Below are 17,845 nucleotides of genomic sequence, written 5' to 3' on the forward strand. Positions count from 1 at the left end.
GCTACATAGCATAGCCTTGATATCACTACAAAGTGTACCATGATATCGCTACATAGCATAGCCTTGATGTCACTAGTAAGTGTACCATGATATCGCTACATAGCAAAGCCTTGATATCACTACAAAGTGTACCATGATATTGCTACATAGCATAGCCTTGATATCACTACAAAGTGTACCATGACATCGCTACATAGCAAAGCCTTGATATCACTTCAAAGTGTACCATGATATTGCTACATAGCATAGCCTTGATATCACTACAAAGTGTACCATGATATCGCTACATAGCATAGCCTTGATATCACTAGAAAGTGTACCATGATATTGCTACATAGCATAGCCTTGATATCACTACAAAGTGTACCATGATATCGCTACATAGCATAGCCTTGATATCACTACAAAGTGTACCATGATATTGCTACATACCATAGCCTTGATATCACTACAAAGTGTACCATGATATTGTTACATAGCATAGCCTTGATATCACTAGAAAGTGTACCATGATATCGCAACATAGCAAAGCCTTGATATCACTGCAGTGTACCATGATATTGCTACATAGAATAGCCTTGATATCACTACAAAGTGTACCATGATATCGCTACATAGCATAGCCTTGATATCACTAGAAAGTGTACCATGAAATCGCTACATAGCAAAGCCTTGATATCACTACAAAGTGTACCATGATATTGCTACATAGCATAGCCTTGATATCACTAGAAAATGTACCATGATATTGCTACATAGCATAGCCTTGATATCACTACAAAGTGTACCATGATATCGCTACATAGCATAGCCTTGATATCACTACAAAGTGTACCATGATATCACTACATAGCAAAGCCTTGATATCACTACAAAGTGTACCATGATATTGCTACATAGCAAAGCCTTGATATCACTACAAAGTGTACCATGATATTGCTACATAGCATAGCCTTGATATCACTAGAAAGTGTACCATATCACTACATAGCAAAGCCTTGATATCACTACAAAGTGTACCATGATATCGCTACATAGCATAGCCTTGATATCACTACAAAGTGTACCATGATATTGCTACATAGCATAGATTGATATCACTACAAAGTGTACCATGATATTGCTACATAGCATAGCATTGATATCACTACAAAGTGTACCATGATATCGCTACACAGCATAGCCTTGATATCACTACAAAGTGTACCATGATATCATTACACAGCATAGCCTTGATATCACTACAAAGTGTACAATGATATCACTACATAGCATAGCCTTGATATCACTTGAAAGTGTACCATGATATCACTACACAGCATAGTCTTGATATCACTACAAAGTGTACAATGATATCACTACATAGCATAGTCTTGATATCACTACAAAGTGTACAATGATATCGCTACATAGCATAGCCTTGATATCACTACAAAGTGTACCATGATATTGCTACATAGCATAGCCTTGATATCACTACAAAGTGTACAATGATATCACTACATAGCATAGCCTTGATATCACTACAAAGTGTACAATGATATCACTACATAGCATAGCCTTGATATCACTACAAAGTGTACCATGATATCACTACATAGCATAGCCTTGATATCACTACAAAGTGTACAATGATATCACTACATAGCATAGCCTTGATATCACTACAAAGTGTACCATGATATCACTACATAGCATAGCCTTGATATCACTACAAAGTGTACAATGATATCACTACATAGCATAGCCTTGATATCACTACAAAGTGTACCATGATATCGCTACATAGCATAGTCTTGATATCACTACAAAGTGTACCATGATATTGCTACATAGCATAGCCTTGATATCACTACAAAGTGTACCATGATATCACTACATAGCATAGCCTTGATATCACTACAAAGTGTACCATGATATTGCTACATAGCAAAGCCTTGATATCACTACAAAGTGTACCATGATATCGCTACATAGCAAAGCCTTGATATCACTACAAAGTGTACCATGATATTGCTACATAGCATAGCCTTGATATCACTACAAAGTGTACCATGATATCGCTACATAGCAAAGCCTTGATATCACTACAAAGTGTACCATGATATTGCTACATAGCATAGCCTTGATATCACTACAAAGTGTACCATGATATCGCTACACAGCATAGTCTGGATATCACAACAAAGTGTACAAAGATATCACTACATAGCAAAACCTTGAAATCACTACAAAGTGTACCATGATATTGCTACATGGTGAAGCTTTGATATTGCTTCATAGCACAGTGATAAGTGAATTTGAAACTCCTTGACAGAAATAATTGAATTTACCTTAAAATCTGTATTAGAAGCTGCATCCCTAATAGAAGTCGCACCCATTCTTTTTGAATAATTGAAAATGAAAAGTTCATCATTTCTTCTGTGCGGATGCTCTAATAAATGCTTATCTCTTCTGGATTGTACCATTTTAATAGAAGCCATGGCTTCTAATATAGATTTTACAGTATTAAGAATAGGAAATGTGTGTTGTCTTGTGAAATGCACAGCAGTAAAAAACTGAGATGACAGATGTCTGCACCAGCATTGTCAGTTGACAGAAATAGACAAGCACACCACTCAATTGACAAGCCTGGTACAACACAGCCCCTCCATTCAAACTCGGTATGTACCTACATACTACAATGGAATCATCCAATGATAATAGTGTAAGATTGTATATAAACCATACATGTTACAGGTGTGCAGACATGATCATTAATTGAATATTTCATCAACAATTGTTTTTGTTTTTTGATGTGATGCAAGTCATGTGACTGCAATAGACTGTATTACATAAGGTCACAGTGATCGTTATGGCCATCTTGCATCTCCCAATGGTTCTATGTATTTTCACTTCAATAGTACCGGTAGTAAATTACCATCCTCCGCAATGCCATCACTACATAGAAATGCATGGTGTTTTTTTGTAAATAAAATTTCAATAAAAATCAATGCTACATTAGTATTCCTATTTCTCAGATTACCGTAGTATGTTTTATTTGTTTCCATAGAAATTAATAGTATGGTAGATTATCCCTTGGTCAATGTTCTGTATGATTAACTGATTATCGTTTATACCTGTATCATTCCTTAATCCATAGAAGTCAATGGGGTCTTGGCGTTTTCTACAGCTTTCACCAAAGTAAAATGGCATTAATATTTGCCACAGAAATTAATCATGGTGTGATTGTCCATTCTCTATACTTTCCATATATACAATCCAATGTACAATCTCTAGACCTTCCATAGTAGTAAATGATTGGTGCTGTCGTCCCTGCCTGCCGCTTCGTTTGATGATGTCGAACAGAAATCTTCATAACCGTCACCCCCGCTTATGACCAACATTTTGGGCATCATTAAGGCTGACACCGAAGTCCTTCTCTGAAATTTCACCTTTTGAGGTGGGCTGTCTTCATCGTCATCATCATCATTTAACATTTCTACTGCTGACAGAAATCGCACATGTCCCGTGTGTCCATGTCCTGACCCTGTGACAGGAGGAATATCCTGCAATGAGGTCAACGTTGATGTAATTTTTGGCAGGGGGAGCGTGAGGACGACACCAGCACTTGTTCCAACCCAAAGTAAGTCCTTACACATGAGGAGAGCAGTTATACGAAGACACGCTGCTTTGTGCTGACGAATTATTGCATCAGAACCTATGAACGTAAAACATACATAAAGGTGATCTCTGCTGGATTATGATTGGACAATTACAATATGGAAATTATGGGAATTTATTTTTGATATTTTCTAGATCTTTGATATGCAAATTAGAATTACTATATTTATTCTATTAATAACACATGTGCTTATATATAACAGAGTGTCTATGATCAAAATAAATCAAATTTATTCTGCATACAATTGTTTTATGTGCTTTTATAATATGGTGCTCTCTCTTCGCGCCAAATGTATCTCCTCCTACAAATTTAGGATAAAACACTTCAGACATAGCTCATTCTACTCAGCTTGAGTGTGGGCACTAAGTTACTATTTGAATTTTTGGATATCTTTTTTCATTACCAAGAAATTTGACCACAAAGTTGGGGTAACGTTTCACCAGCAACGGCTTTTAACTCCTCTGTGATTTTTTCGACTCGACTGATTTTGTTCATATTTCATAGGTAGGTCGTACCGTCACTAATTGGAAAAAAATCCTGGCCCACCACTGCCATTGCAACATCCAAAAACTGATTTTTGAATACTTTCACCCCAAATGTATTACCTCCTACCAGTTTTGTAATAGCAGTGTTCAAATGACCATGCTTTTTAATTTGGCTACGTTGCGCACTGGTAGGAGATCACCGGCGCCGACATTGTTACACTGTATCAACGTAATCTCAACGAAATTTTGAACTGAAATGAACTGTAAATGCTGCTTTCATTCTAGAAAATCCTAATAATAAATGTAACAGCAGAATATGTACAGTGACTGTGGTCCAAGTAATAAACTAAGTGAGTTGTAAAGACTTAATGGTGTTTGCGAACTTCATATACGAGACCATTTAGTTATAAAGCGACGTTAGCTTCATGTTTATGTCACACCATGGAAACAGCCAAAAACATATTGCTTGTTTTTGAGCGGAGCGGATCGCCAACCAGCCTACCGGCTTGTTATTATTATTATGTGTTTATTTCAGATCATAAAAATCCATATCAAAAAAAAAAAACACTACAAAAAATCCTCTTCTCTCATAATTTCCACATCACACTCTGGGAATGAATTGAAATGTACAATGTTGTTGTTACAAAGTGGTTACTTACCTGCCAGCATTTTAAATAATATTACACAATATTGTACACCAAGCAGTACAGTGGAATACTTAATTACTTACCTGCCAGCATTTTAAATAATATTACACAATATTGTATACCAAGCAGTACAGTGGAATACTTAATTACTTACCTGCCAGCATTTTAAATAATATTACACAATATTGTACACCAAGCAGTACAGTGGAATACTTAATTACTTACCTGCCAGCATTTTAAATAATATTACACAATATTGTACACCAAGCAGTACAGTGGAATACTTAATTACTTACCTGCCAGCATTTTAAATAATATTACACAATATTGTACACCAAGCAGTACAGTGGAATACTTAATTACTTACCTGCCAGCATTTTAAATAATATTACACAATATTGTACACCAAGCAGTACAGTGGAATACTTAATTACTTACCTGCCAGCATTTTAAATAATATTACACAATATTGTACACCAAGCAGTACAGTGGAATACTTAATTACTTACCTGCCAGCATTTTAAATAATATTACACAATATTGTACACCAAGCAGTACAGTGGAATACTTAATTACTTACCTGCCAGCATTTTAAATAATATTACACAATATTGTACACCAAGCAGTACAGTGGAATACTTAATTACTTACCTGCCAGCATTTTAAATAATATTACACAATATTGTACACCAAGCAGTACGGCGGAATACTTAATTACTTACCTGCCAGCATTTTAAATAATATTACACAATATTGTACACCAAGCAGTACAGTGGAATACTTAATTACTTACCTGCCAGCATTTTAAATAATATTACACAATATTGTACACCAAGCAGTACAGTGGAATACTTAATTACTTACCTGCCAGCATTTTAAATAATATTACACAATATTGTACACCAAGCAGTACAGTGGAATACTTAATTACTTACCTGCCAGCATTTTAAATAATATTACACAATATTGTACACCAAGCAGTACAGTGGAATACTTAATTACTTACTTGCCAGCATTTTAAATAATATTACACAATATTGTACACCAAGCAGTACAGTGGAATACTTAATTACTTACCTGCCAGCATTTTAAATAATATTACACAATATTGTACACCAAGCAGTACAGTGGAATACTTAATTACTTACCTGCCAGCATTTTATGTACGGCTTGTGTTATATCCACGTCCATCAGATTACTGTAGTTTGTGGCATGATATACTTTAACAACGGCGCTGCTTTGTTGACTAAGTGACACCCACACGCCAAGTCCTGATGTCACCATACATTGCACACTGTGGTTCTGTTCACTGCTAACTTGTATCTCTTTCTGTGAAGATCACACACATGGCAAGGTTAAAATCGTTTCCTGCGTAAACATGGGGCTGACATACAAATGTAGGTAGGATTTGGTGAAGAGTGTATATTCCTAGCAATGTTTGTACACCTTTCGTCAAATTTATGACTATAAACAAATGTTTTTCTGGAACCACATGATGTTATTTGAGTGTTTACTGATACCAAAACATGTATTTAACTCTCAAGTTGCAAATGTCAAATACAAACATGCGAAAAAAACTGGAATAACACCCCCACAATGGTACTGTATTTGCTACATTTGTATTAATATGAATATGACAGAGGTGTGTATACAGTCAAACTAGATCATATATTTATGAACTGAGAAATGTTTGGTTTATATGCATTTTCTAATAAAGATATGCTTCTATTAAAGCATATACAATTCTGTGTTCACTAGATTAGGATGCACTCCAATTTTTTTTGAGATTCACACTGTTATATGATATGTTAATGTCCCACAGTGTCTTTTTAGAATGTGAGAAAATTTGACCAATCAGTGTTCACCACAAATAGATTCATCCAATATTGCAGGGCAATTTCATAATATTGTAGATGACACACCTCACAGGATAGATTACATAGGCATGGCAATGTTTAAGGATGAATGTGGGTGATCTGTGACACAAAAATGTTACCAAGGTAACTTAATTGCTATGAAAAAAAGAACAATGCGAGTTTTTATTTATCATGAGTTTATGTATTTTGGACTCCATTGTCAAAATAGCTACCAGAGAAAAACTTTCGCTAAGCTAAATATTAAATTAATAGTGTGTTCAAATATTCTGCAGTTTTACTAGTTAGTAGCTACCATCCCATAATATGAAATAATTAAATTGGTTACCTCCACCATAACTGAGTTTGCATCAAGAACAGTTATCAAATTTTGTCTTCCGAACCAAAGTTTTCCTGTCACAGCAGCCATCTTGGTTATTGGAGCGTTACTGTTCCTCATCGTCAGTGTTTGGGGATTATCAAAATCCCATGGTGAACCTAGAAAATAAAGAACATCGGTCAATCAGAAATCAGGAGAGTTGAGAACAAAAGAAAACAACAAAAATCGTCACAACACGAATGCATTCAAAACCTGCGTAAACAATACATTCAATCCACCATCATAGTATCCATAGTATGGGACATTTCACATTGGTTTGAGTTATATTAATATCACCCCATAGATATGTACAAGGTTTCATTCATTCAAAGACACATGTGCTAGGAATGGCATAAGTTATCTATCATTTTTTGTGTGTGTGTGGTTGATTGTTTGAAATGCAAAACATCAATTTATTGAGCAATTTGAAGAAACAAAAAAAAATATTACTGTAAAATGTAATTTCTCAGAATACATGAAAATATCCACAGACTGATGTGTACTGTTAATGTTTACTAGTGTAATACAAACCACAATATGATAGTATTGTGGATTGTGGATGCAGTCACTATAGTCTAATTCAATTTCTAGAAATAGAAAGAATATACCTTTCCTACAAGTGACATGAAAGCCATTCAAATCATTGATATTGTTTGGCTCTGGTAGTTGTCCATCATGCGATGAAGTTAATGTTTTGAAAGGACTGCTCAACCAAGTTGTCCATTTCAATAACATTGCTCACATCATATACATCATTTAGGGTTAGGGGTATTCAAGAAGCACAGCCACTGTGCAATGTAAAGCCAGATACACACCTGGTTGTCTGCTGTACATGACTAATTCGCCGTTAGCCAGCGCTGCAAATACTTTATTGTCCAGATATATGATACACTGTACCGCAGCTGCATGCTGGATTTTCGTGGCTGCTTTGTCTTTCCTCACAGTATTATTGCAAATATAAATATGAATACTAATAAAAAACAAAAAAAACATTTCTGTATGTCTGCTTATTGAGTGAAGTATGTGATTGGTCAGTTACAGTCACATGATTACTCATAATAGATAATAAATCACTAACCATCCATCCTCTGTACCCAACCACATTGTTGCTTTCAAGTTGTCTGGATCTTCATCATCGTCATCATCCAATACATCATTTATTTTATGAATAGTCAGTCCACCATCATCATCTTCATCTGAAATAAACACATCCCATGTCAGCTTTCAGTTCATTAGTATTTTGTAACATTACCACTTTGACTATAAAATATTTTACACTTTTTAATTTTTGAACCAAACAGAAAAATGTGTTGAGTGTATATCTTGCAAATTCAAAGATAATGAAACAAGCAGTTTTAGAGAAGTCAAACACAGATAGGTTTAATATTCTTCCCTCCAAAATGTTTTCAAATTCCAAAGACACTTTTGAACACACAAACTTGACATTGTATCCAAGTTTTGAAGAGCTTTTTCTTTAAAAACAGAACAGATTCATTTGATCGCAATTCTAACCTGAACTAAGGTCTTCTTCATCATACTGCAAAGTAGTGTAGTTTTTTGTTGCCCCGTCATCAGAGTTATCCGAATCAAACGCTATGATTGACGCAGCTTGTTTGTTTCTCTTTCTTTGGGGTGGTGACGTCATGATACAATCTTCGTCTATCACGTTTATGCTAATCGGTGACTGTACTGATGTGTTCCGATTGGCTTCTCGTATCCTAATATAAAATAGAAAACCATCATTATGTGTTACTAGTACAGTGATACCTTAATATTGAACTCAAATCTAAAGTTTTCGAATTTATACAGTGTTTGTATTTAGTCAGTCAATGAAATATTCCTTGTCCAGTTTTACTGTGTCAATTATAAGCTACATCTGAGAAATTTTTAAGAAGACATTAAAAAATAACAACCAACATGGCCACCAATCAGCCATTTTGAATCAAATAACAAAGCAAATATGTGTGAAGTTTATATCAAGTTCATACGTAGCACGGACAGAAAGAACTCAAAACATAAGTCCCTGTTACAGACTATATCTGGTGGGACTAACAAGGAACAAGTATTTTACAAAAACAATTTCATTATTAGAATCAAAGAATGCTTAGAAAGAACTCCCGTGTGCTGAGAGAGTATTGAAGACACATTCAAAATTAATTCAAAATTACTTGTACCTGAGATATTGATGGAATAGCTGAAAACTAATTATGTAAATCAGGTAACTGATATGAACAGATTTAAGTGTAAAACTAATAAGGTCTGCACAATGTACCAAGTTTCATTGAAATGTGATTAGAACCCAAAAAATATTAATTATTATGCTAATAATTAGAGAGTTAATATGAACAGATTTTAACCCAAAATTAATCAGGCTGTCTATTGTCCTAGAGCATTTATGTACCAAGTTTTATTCAAATGTGATGATCAATACTTGAGATATCAGTATTAATTAATCATGTTAATTAAGTGATTAAAAAGCATACATATTTACCAAAAACTAATATGGTGTATAGTCCTAGGTTCATTGAAATGTGATGGGTACTCTTTAAAAGTTTCATTGAAATCCAATGAGTGGTTTGTAGACATTAACTAAAATTAACTAATTATGCAGGTTAGGTAATTAATAGGCACAATTATTTATCCCAAAATTAATCAGGTCTCTGCATAGTCCTAGAAAATGTTGCAAGTCTCATTGAAATGCGATGATTAGTACTTGAGATATCAGGTGAAAAGCTGAAAATTTACTAATTATGCTAATAAGGTGATTAATATGCACAAATATTTACCCAAAAACTAATTAGGTCTCTGCACAGTCCTCAAGTAACTATGTACCAAGTTTCATTGAAATGTGATCATTACTACTCAAAATATCAAAAGCTGAAAATTAATTAATTATGCAAATTAGGTAATTAATATGTACTGATATTACCCTAAACACTACCAGGTCTGTGCAGCGTCATATGACATCTATGTACCAAGTTTTATTGAAATGTTATGATTAGTACTTGAGATATCAGTGGAAAAGCCGAAAATTGATTAAACATTATGTAAATTAGGTAATTAATAATATTAACAGATTTTTACCCAAAACAAATCAAATCTGCGCACTAGTTCAGAGCATCCATGTGCCAAGTTTCATCAAAATCCAATGAGTGGTTCTTCAGATATCAGTGAAACAGTCTTGGAACAGCTAAAAATCAGCTAATTATCATGCAAATTAGGTAATTAATATTCATAGATTTTTACCAAAACTTAATCAACTCAGAGCATCTATGTACCAAGTTTCACCAAAATTTGATTAGTGGTTCTTGAGATAATGGTGGAACAAAAAAAGTGACATACATACATACATACATACATACATACATACATGGTTTTTGTTTATTCTCGATTATAAAAAAAAAGCTTTACATTTCATATCTTGCTATTTACAAATAAAATTATAGATGTTTACATTTTTCATGCCATAAAACTATCTCGCTACCTTAACGCAACACTGGTTATAGTACCAATGAACAACACACAAAAACAAGCAGCCTGTCGGCTGAGATAGCTCCGCTGTTAGCAATGCACATGGCAATTAAACAACAGAAGATATCATTAGAAAATGAACAAATCTGAGAGAGGTCCACATGTAGTACCTATATGTATAATATATCAAAGCAATTGGACTTGCAGTTTTCAACAAGAAGTCGAAAATATCACTTTTTACCAAAAATTACAAAAATATTCATCAAAATTAGAGAATTAAAGATATCATTATGAAATGAACAAATCTGAGAGAGGTCCACATGTAGTACCTATATATGTAATATCAAAGCAATTGGACTTGCGGTTTTCAACAAGAAGTCGAAAATATCACTTTTTACCAAAAATTACAAAAATATTCACCGAAATTAGAGAATTAAAGATATCATTACAAAATGAACAAATCTGAGAGAGGTCCACATGTAGTACCTATATATGTAATATCAAAGCAATTGGACTTGCGGTTTTCAACAAGAAGTCGAAAATATCACTTTTTACCAAAAATTACAAAAATGTTCACCAAAATTAGAGAATTGAAGATATCATTACAAAATCAACAAATATAAGAGAGGTCGACATGTAGTACCTATATATGTAATATCAAAGCAATTGGACTTGCGGTTTTCAACAAGAAGTCGAAAATATCACTTTTTACCAAAAATGACAAAAATATTCACCAAAATTAGAGAATTAAAGATATCATTACAAAATGAACAAATCTGAGAGAGGTCCACATGTAGTACCTATATATGTAATATCAAAGCAATTGCACTTGCGGTTTTCAACAAGAAGTCGAAAATATCACTTTTTACTAAAAATGACAACAATATTCACCAAAATTAGAGAATTGAAGATATCATCATGAAATGAACAAATCTGAGAGAGGTCTACCCAAGGTACATATACAGCAAGTATCAAAGCATTCAGGCTTGTAGTTTTCAAGAAGAAGTCGAAAAAGTAAAACATTGACACGGACGTCGGACGACGGACGACGACGGACAATCACTCATATGATAAGCTCCGCTCGACAAAGTCGACAGCGGAGCTAAAAATCGAATTATGAAAGCATTAATCGTGTAGTCAATCGCGTTCATGGGATGTGCAGATTAAGTGTCAGTTATTCTATTTTGAACATCCAGTTTTTCATCAGTTGGGGTATGGCGAGTTTCAGCGTCATATGCATCTTTTTGTCTTGGCTGAGTAGTCTTCATAAAGTATTTTCCTAGCTTTGAAGTTAATCGTTGGATTCGTATTTTGTCCTTGCTTTTTATGTCAGTTTTTTTGCGTAGATTTGTTAGTGATCTTACAAGCAATCTGAGATCAGGGCAGAACTCAGTTGCATGATCAAAAATTCTTTTGAAGTTAACCGATTCTTCCACGAATAACATAAGAGATTCATTAGATAGCAGATTGTCAGTTTCCTTAGGATAGTCATCTTGTATAATCTGTGATAAGTTCGAGACGTCTGACGCAATAGACTCCATGTCGTCTACTTCCTCGGCGCAATTGGCAGATGTCTGATTTTTCTTGTGGAATATATCAACTGGTGCACTGGATGCTCCCTCCAACCCCTTGGAAAAGGAGAAAGAGCTACAAGAGATCGCGGACGGCAGTGTGAAAACGGGAGGTTTCCGTATTTTCACTTTGCTAACAGTTCTTTTTGTAGTTATTGGCATTGTCCCAGTCGTCGTTTGAGGTGCAGTCACTGTGGTGTCGGCGTCTGTATTTTTATTACAGGAGAAAGAACAAGAGAATCCGAAAGGCATTGAAAAGGGAGTCGGTGTTTGTAATGTTTCTTCATCAGTAGTAGGCTCGATTTGCATTTTATTAAATTTACCTGTGTCGTCGTCACTAACATCATGTTCGTCTGTTTTAGTAACCGTTGCCATAGTTTCACCGTCTTCAGCAGTGGTGTTATTTTTAGCACCTTCATTTGCATTGTTTTTTCTGGCGCACGTGGCGTCATTAGTGGCAGTATCAGTGTCGGCATGTTCATTGATCAACGGCTGTTGTTTAAGGTAGCGGGACTATTATTTGCATACTTGTTTTCATCTTCTAATTGTGATTAAATGACTACAAATAGACCCGGGAAAGTATATATTTTTAGAATCGCCAGACTTCAAGCTTTTCACAAGTGTATTTTGCATGCCCGTATCTGCAATCTACGACGCATTACTCAATCAAAGGTGAAAAATTACTTTTTCTGTAAAAAAAATAATTACGCATTTATGCTGGCGATAAGAAGTATTTTTTTCACTTTTCTTAGTTGTTCAATAGTCTGGTAAATTGAATGTGTCTGGTTAGTTTTATTCAAGCAACGCGTTTTAAAAAATAGTGTCCTGAATTTCAATTACTGTTTTAGTCGCATTGCCTCCAACTCAAACCACAACTCATTGGTAAATAGTCGATGAAATAGTTTGTCTGGACACATTCAAGTTCCTCTCATTGTCACCTTAAAGCTGTGAAAATTTGGTGTTAATCCGACGACAATAAGTATACGTTATTTTTTGTTACAGACCTTGTATTTTGAAAAACATAAACTCCTAGAAAATGTCCATAAAGTAACAGCAAAGATTTTCAAGCTTGTTTATCGGCACAATCAATTTGTTTTCCCATCAAGGTCTGTTTTACCATGTGTAGGGACATCCAAATGTGTAAGGCTATTGGAAACCAAAAAATAAAGGAATGGGATAGCTATAATTGGATAAATTCGGCATATGAAAACACCAAAATCAATGAGTTTTTTTCAGTGGCTGTGTGACCTTGTGTCTGACACATTCATATGCAAATGACTAATCTGTGAAACAAACGGGGGCGGAGACAAACCATTCAAATGTTTGGAAACGCTCATTGTGTGTCAGATAGCTACTGATAACACATACTAACATTGCTTTGTCTTGAGTTTATCTTTGAAACTTATAGGCACACAGATTAAACCTGTGTTGTTGATTTTGGAAAACACTACTGAGGCTGCCTTGCTTCCCTTCAGAAAATCTATATTTTAACCAACTTACATGACATTCTATGTTATATTGACTTTATCATATGAAAGTTTATGGTGCATTTCATCAATTAATAAATAAATGTGAAAATCGTAATTTTCAACACAAATAATAGTCTCGCTACCTTAACTGAATTGTTTATAGTAGTTTCTTGTGAAACGTCCCTGCAGTTGCGTCGAATATGGCCTTTCTGGTGACACTTATAACACACGACTTCATCAGTAGTTAAATAAATGCGGTATAATTGTTCCTCGTATGCAATATTAATCACGTTGTCTAGTTTACTTTCTTGGCTTAGCATGAAAACTTGTCGGCGGAAAGATTTGACATGTCTTAGTTCAGATTGTTTATATCCAAGGGGTATGGTGCGAATATTGCTGACGATACGTCCGTAACGGGATAGTTCTGCCACGAGAATATCGTTTGGAATAAAAGGGGGGACTCCGGACAACACAACTTTTGTGGCTGGTTTAACCAGCGGCTCTGTATAAATATGGGAATTTCCGAAAACGATACCATCTGTGCACACTTTTTCAACAGATTTAACAGAGTCAAGGAAAACGATAACGCTGCCGTTAGCTCGGGAGGCAGCAACGATATTTTTTGGTTCAACAATATGAGCAATGGCTAGTACATAGTCTTCAATATTCATGCCAATAAGTGATTCACACTTTATTCCATGGTTCCGTGTTAGTCCATCAAATGGGTTGCTCCGTTGAGATCTAACCATGGCGGCCGCCATATTGGATTCAATTAGTCGCGGGCCTGAAAAGGCCCACGAACAGAAAAACAAAGATTAGCAGGTAAAATAATGTCCGATAACGACGGTAGACCTACCAGTAACTTCACAAGGTATTCACAAACAAAGTAGTTAACATGTTTCAGCTCACAGGATTATGAAAACGGAGAAATATGCAATTTTTGCAGGAGCTCTGCTCAGTGACGTGTACGCACATACATACATACATACATACATACAGGGTAACTGCAAAGACTCCCTTTTGTGCTTCGCACACGGGAGTCAAAAAGACAAATGATGGACATGAAGATGCAAAACTGGTCACCACAAAACATCAGCGCAAGACACCACAAAATGTCAGCACCAGAGACCACAAAATGTCTGCACCAGACACCACAAAATGTCTGCACCAGACACCACAAAATGTCAGCACCAGACACCTCAAAATGTCTGCACCAGACACCACAAAATGTCTGCACCAGACACCACAAAACATCAGTGCCAGACAACAAAAAACATCAGTGCCAGACACCACAAATGTCAGTGCCAGACACCACAAATGTCAGTGGTAGACATCACGAATGTCAGTGCCAGATACCACAAATGTCAGTCCCAGATACCACAAATGTCAGTGTCAGACACCACAAATGTCAGTGCCATACACCACAAATGTCAACGCCAGACACCACAAATGTCAGTGCCAGACAACACAAATGTCAGTGCCAGACACCACAAGTGTCAGTGACAGACACCACAAGTGTCAGTGACAGACACCACAAGTGTCAGTGCCAGACACCGCAAATGTCAGTGCCAGATACCACAAATGTTAGTGCCATACACCACAAATGTCAGTGTCATACACCACAATTGTCAACACCAGATACCACAAATGCCAGTGCCAGACACCACAAATGTCAACGCCAGATACCACAAATGTCAGTGCCAGACACCACAAATGTCAGTGCCAGACACCACAAATGTCAGTGCCAGACAAAACAAATGTCAGTGCCAGACACCACAAATGTCAGTGCCAGACACCACAAATGTCAGTGCCAGACAAAACAAATGTCAGTGCCAGACACCACAAATGCCTGTCCAGATACCACAAATGTCAGTGCCAGACACCACAAATGTCAATGCCAGATACCACCAAATGTCAGTGCCAGACACCACAAATGTCAGTGCCAGACACCACAAATGAAAGTGCCAGACACCACAAATGAAAGTGCCAGATACACAAGAGTCAGTGCCATACACCGCAAATGTCAATGCCAGATACCACAAATGTCAGTGCCAGACACCACAAATGTCAGTGTAAGATACCACAAATGTCAGTGCCAGATACCACAAATGTCAACGCCTAATACCACAAATGTCAGTGCCAGACACCACAAATGTCAGTACCAGAAACCACAAATGTCAATGCCAGATACCACAAATGTCAGTGCCATACACCACAAATGTCAACACCAGATACCACAAGTGTCAGTGCCAGACACCACAAGTGTCAGTGCCAGACACCACAAGTGTCAGTGTCAGACACCACAAATGTCAGTGCCAGATACCACAAATGTCAGAGCTAGACAGCTCAAATGTCAGTGCTAGACACCACAAATGTCAGTGCTGGACAACACTATACATCAGAGCCAGACACCACGAATGTCACCACAAATGTTAGTGCCAGACACCACAAATTTCAGTGCCAGACACCACAAATATCAATGCCAGATACCACAAATGTCAATGCCAAACACCACAAATGTCAGTGCCAGACAAAACAAATGTCAGTGCCAGACACCACAAATGCCTGTCCAGATACCACAAATGTCAGTGCCAGACACCACAAATGTCAATGCCAGATACCACCAAATGTCAGTGCCAGACACCACAAATGTCAGTGCCAGACACCACAAATGAAAGTGCCAGACACCACAAATGAAAGTGCCAGATACACAAGAGTCAGTGCCATACACCGCAAATGTCAATGCCAGATACCACAAATGTCAGTGCCAGACACCACAAATGTCAGTGTAAGATACCACAAATGTCAGTGCCAGATACCACAAATGTCAACGCCTAATACCACAAATGTCAGTGCCAGACACCACAAATGTCAGTACCAGAAACCACAAATGTCAATGCCAGATACCACAAATGTCAGTGCCATACACCACAAATGTCAACACCAGATACCACAAGTGTCAGTGCCAGACACCACAAGTGTCAGTGCCAGACACCACAAGTGTCAGTGTCAGACACCACAAATGTCAGTGCCAGATACCACAAATGTCAGAGCTAGACAGCTCAAATGTCAGTGCTAGACACCACAAATGTCAGTGCTGGACAACACTATACATCAGAGCCAGACACCACGAATGTCACCACAAATGTTAGTGCCAGACACCACAAATTTCAGTGCCAGACACCACAAATATCAATGCCAGATACCACAAATGTCAATGCCAAACACCACAAATGTCAGTGCCAGGCACCACAAGTGTCAGTGTCAGACACCACAAATGTCAGTGCCAGATACCACAAGAGTCAGTGCCATACACCGCAAATGTCAATGCCAGATACCACAAATGTCAGTGCCAGACACCACAAATGTCAGTACCAGACACCACAAATGTCAGTGCCAGAAACCACAAATGTCAACATCAGACACCACAAATGTCAACACCAGACACCACAAATGTCAACACCAGACACTACAAATGTCAGTGCCAGATACCACAAGAGTCAGTACCATACACCACGAATGTCAATGCCAGATACCACAAATGTCAGTGCCAAACACCACAATTGTCAGTGCCAGACACCACAAGTGTCAGTGTCAGACACCACAAATGTCAGTGCTGAACACCACTATACATCAGAGCCAGACACCACAAATGTCAGTGCTGGACACCACAAATGTCAGTGCCAGACACCACAAATGTAGTGCCAGATACCACAAATGTCAGAGCCAGATACCACAAATGTCAGTGCCAGACAGCTCAAATGTCAGCGCTAGACACCACAAATGTCAGCGCTAGACACCAAAAATGTCAGTGCCAGACACCACAAATGTCAATGCCAGATACCACAAATGTCAGTGCCAGACACCACAAATGTCAGTGCCAGATACCACAAAAGTCAACTACAGATACCACAAATGTCAACGCCAGATACCACAAATGTCAGTGCCAGACACCACAAGTGTCAGTACCAGACACCACAAATGTCAGTGCCAGACACCACAAGTGTCAGCGCCAGACACCACAAATGTCAGTGCCAGATACCACAAATGTCAATGCCATATACCACAAATGTCAATGCCAGATACCACAAATGTCAGTTCCAGACACCACAAATGTCAGTGCCAGACAAAACAAATGTCAGTGCCAGACACCACAAATGTCAGTGCCGGACACCACAAATGTCAGTGCCGGACACCACAAATGTCAGGGCCAGACACCACAAATGTCAACACCAGATACCACAAATGTCAACGCCAGATACCACAAATGTCAGTGCCAGACACCACAAAGGTCAGTGCCAGATAC

At 37.0% G+C, this 17,845-nt stretch overlaps 1 protein-coding gene across 1 annotated transcript in view; it reads right to left on the bottom strand.

Annotated features, from left to right (window-relative positions):
- Positions 1 to 3,006: 3,006 nt before the first annotated feature.
- Positions 3,007 to 17,845, bottom strand: part of LOC102805333 (uncharacterized) — an 89,440-nt gene continuing 74,601 nt past the window's right edge. The window contains exons 12-17 of the mRNA XM_085498386.1: positions 8,541 to 8,746; positions 8,107 to 8,224; positions 7,844 to 7,998; positions 6,999 to 7,147; positions 5,945 to 6,125; positions 3,007 to 3,700 (exon numbers count right to left, since the gene is read on the bottom strand). Coding sequence (XP_085354512.1) covers positions 3,276 to 3,700; positions 5,945 to 6,125; positions 6,999 to 7,147; positions 7,844 to 7,998; positions 8,107 to 8,224; positions 8,541 to 8,746 — 1,234 coding nt within the window. The 3' untranslated portion in view covers positions 3,007 to 3,275. The remainder of the gene's footprint in view (positions 3,701 to 5,944; positions 6,126 to 6,998; positions 7,148 to 7,843; positions 7,999 to 8,106; positions 8,225 to 8,540; positions 8,747 to 17,845) is intronic.

This window comes from Saccoglossus kowalevskii, chromosome 4, assembly GCF_978046115.1.
Source record: "Saccoglossus kowalevskii chromosome 4, keSacKowa6.1, whole genome shotgun sequence".
NCBI classification, from domain to species: Eukaryota; Metazoa; Hemichordata; class Enteropneusta; family Harrimaniidae; genus Saccoglossus; species Saccoglossus kowalevskii.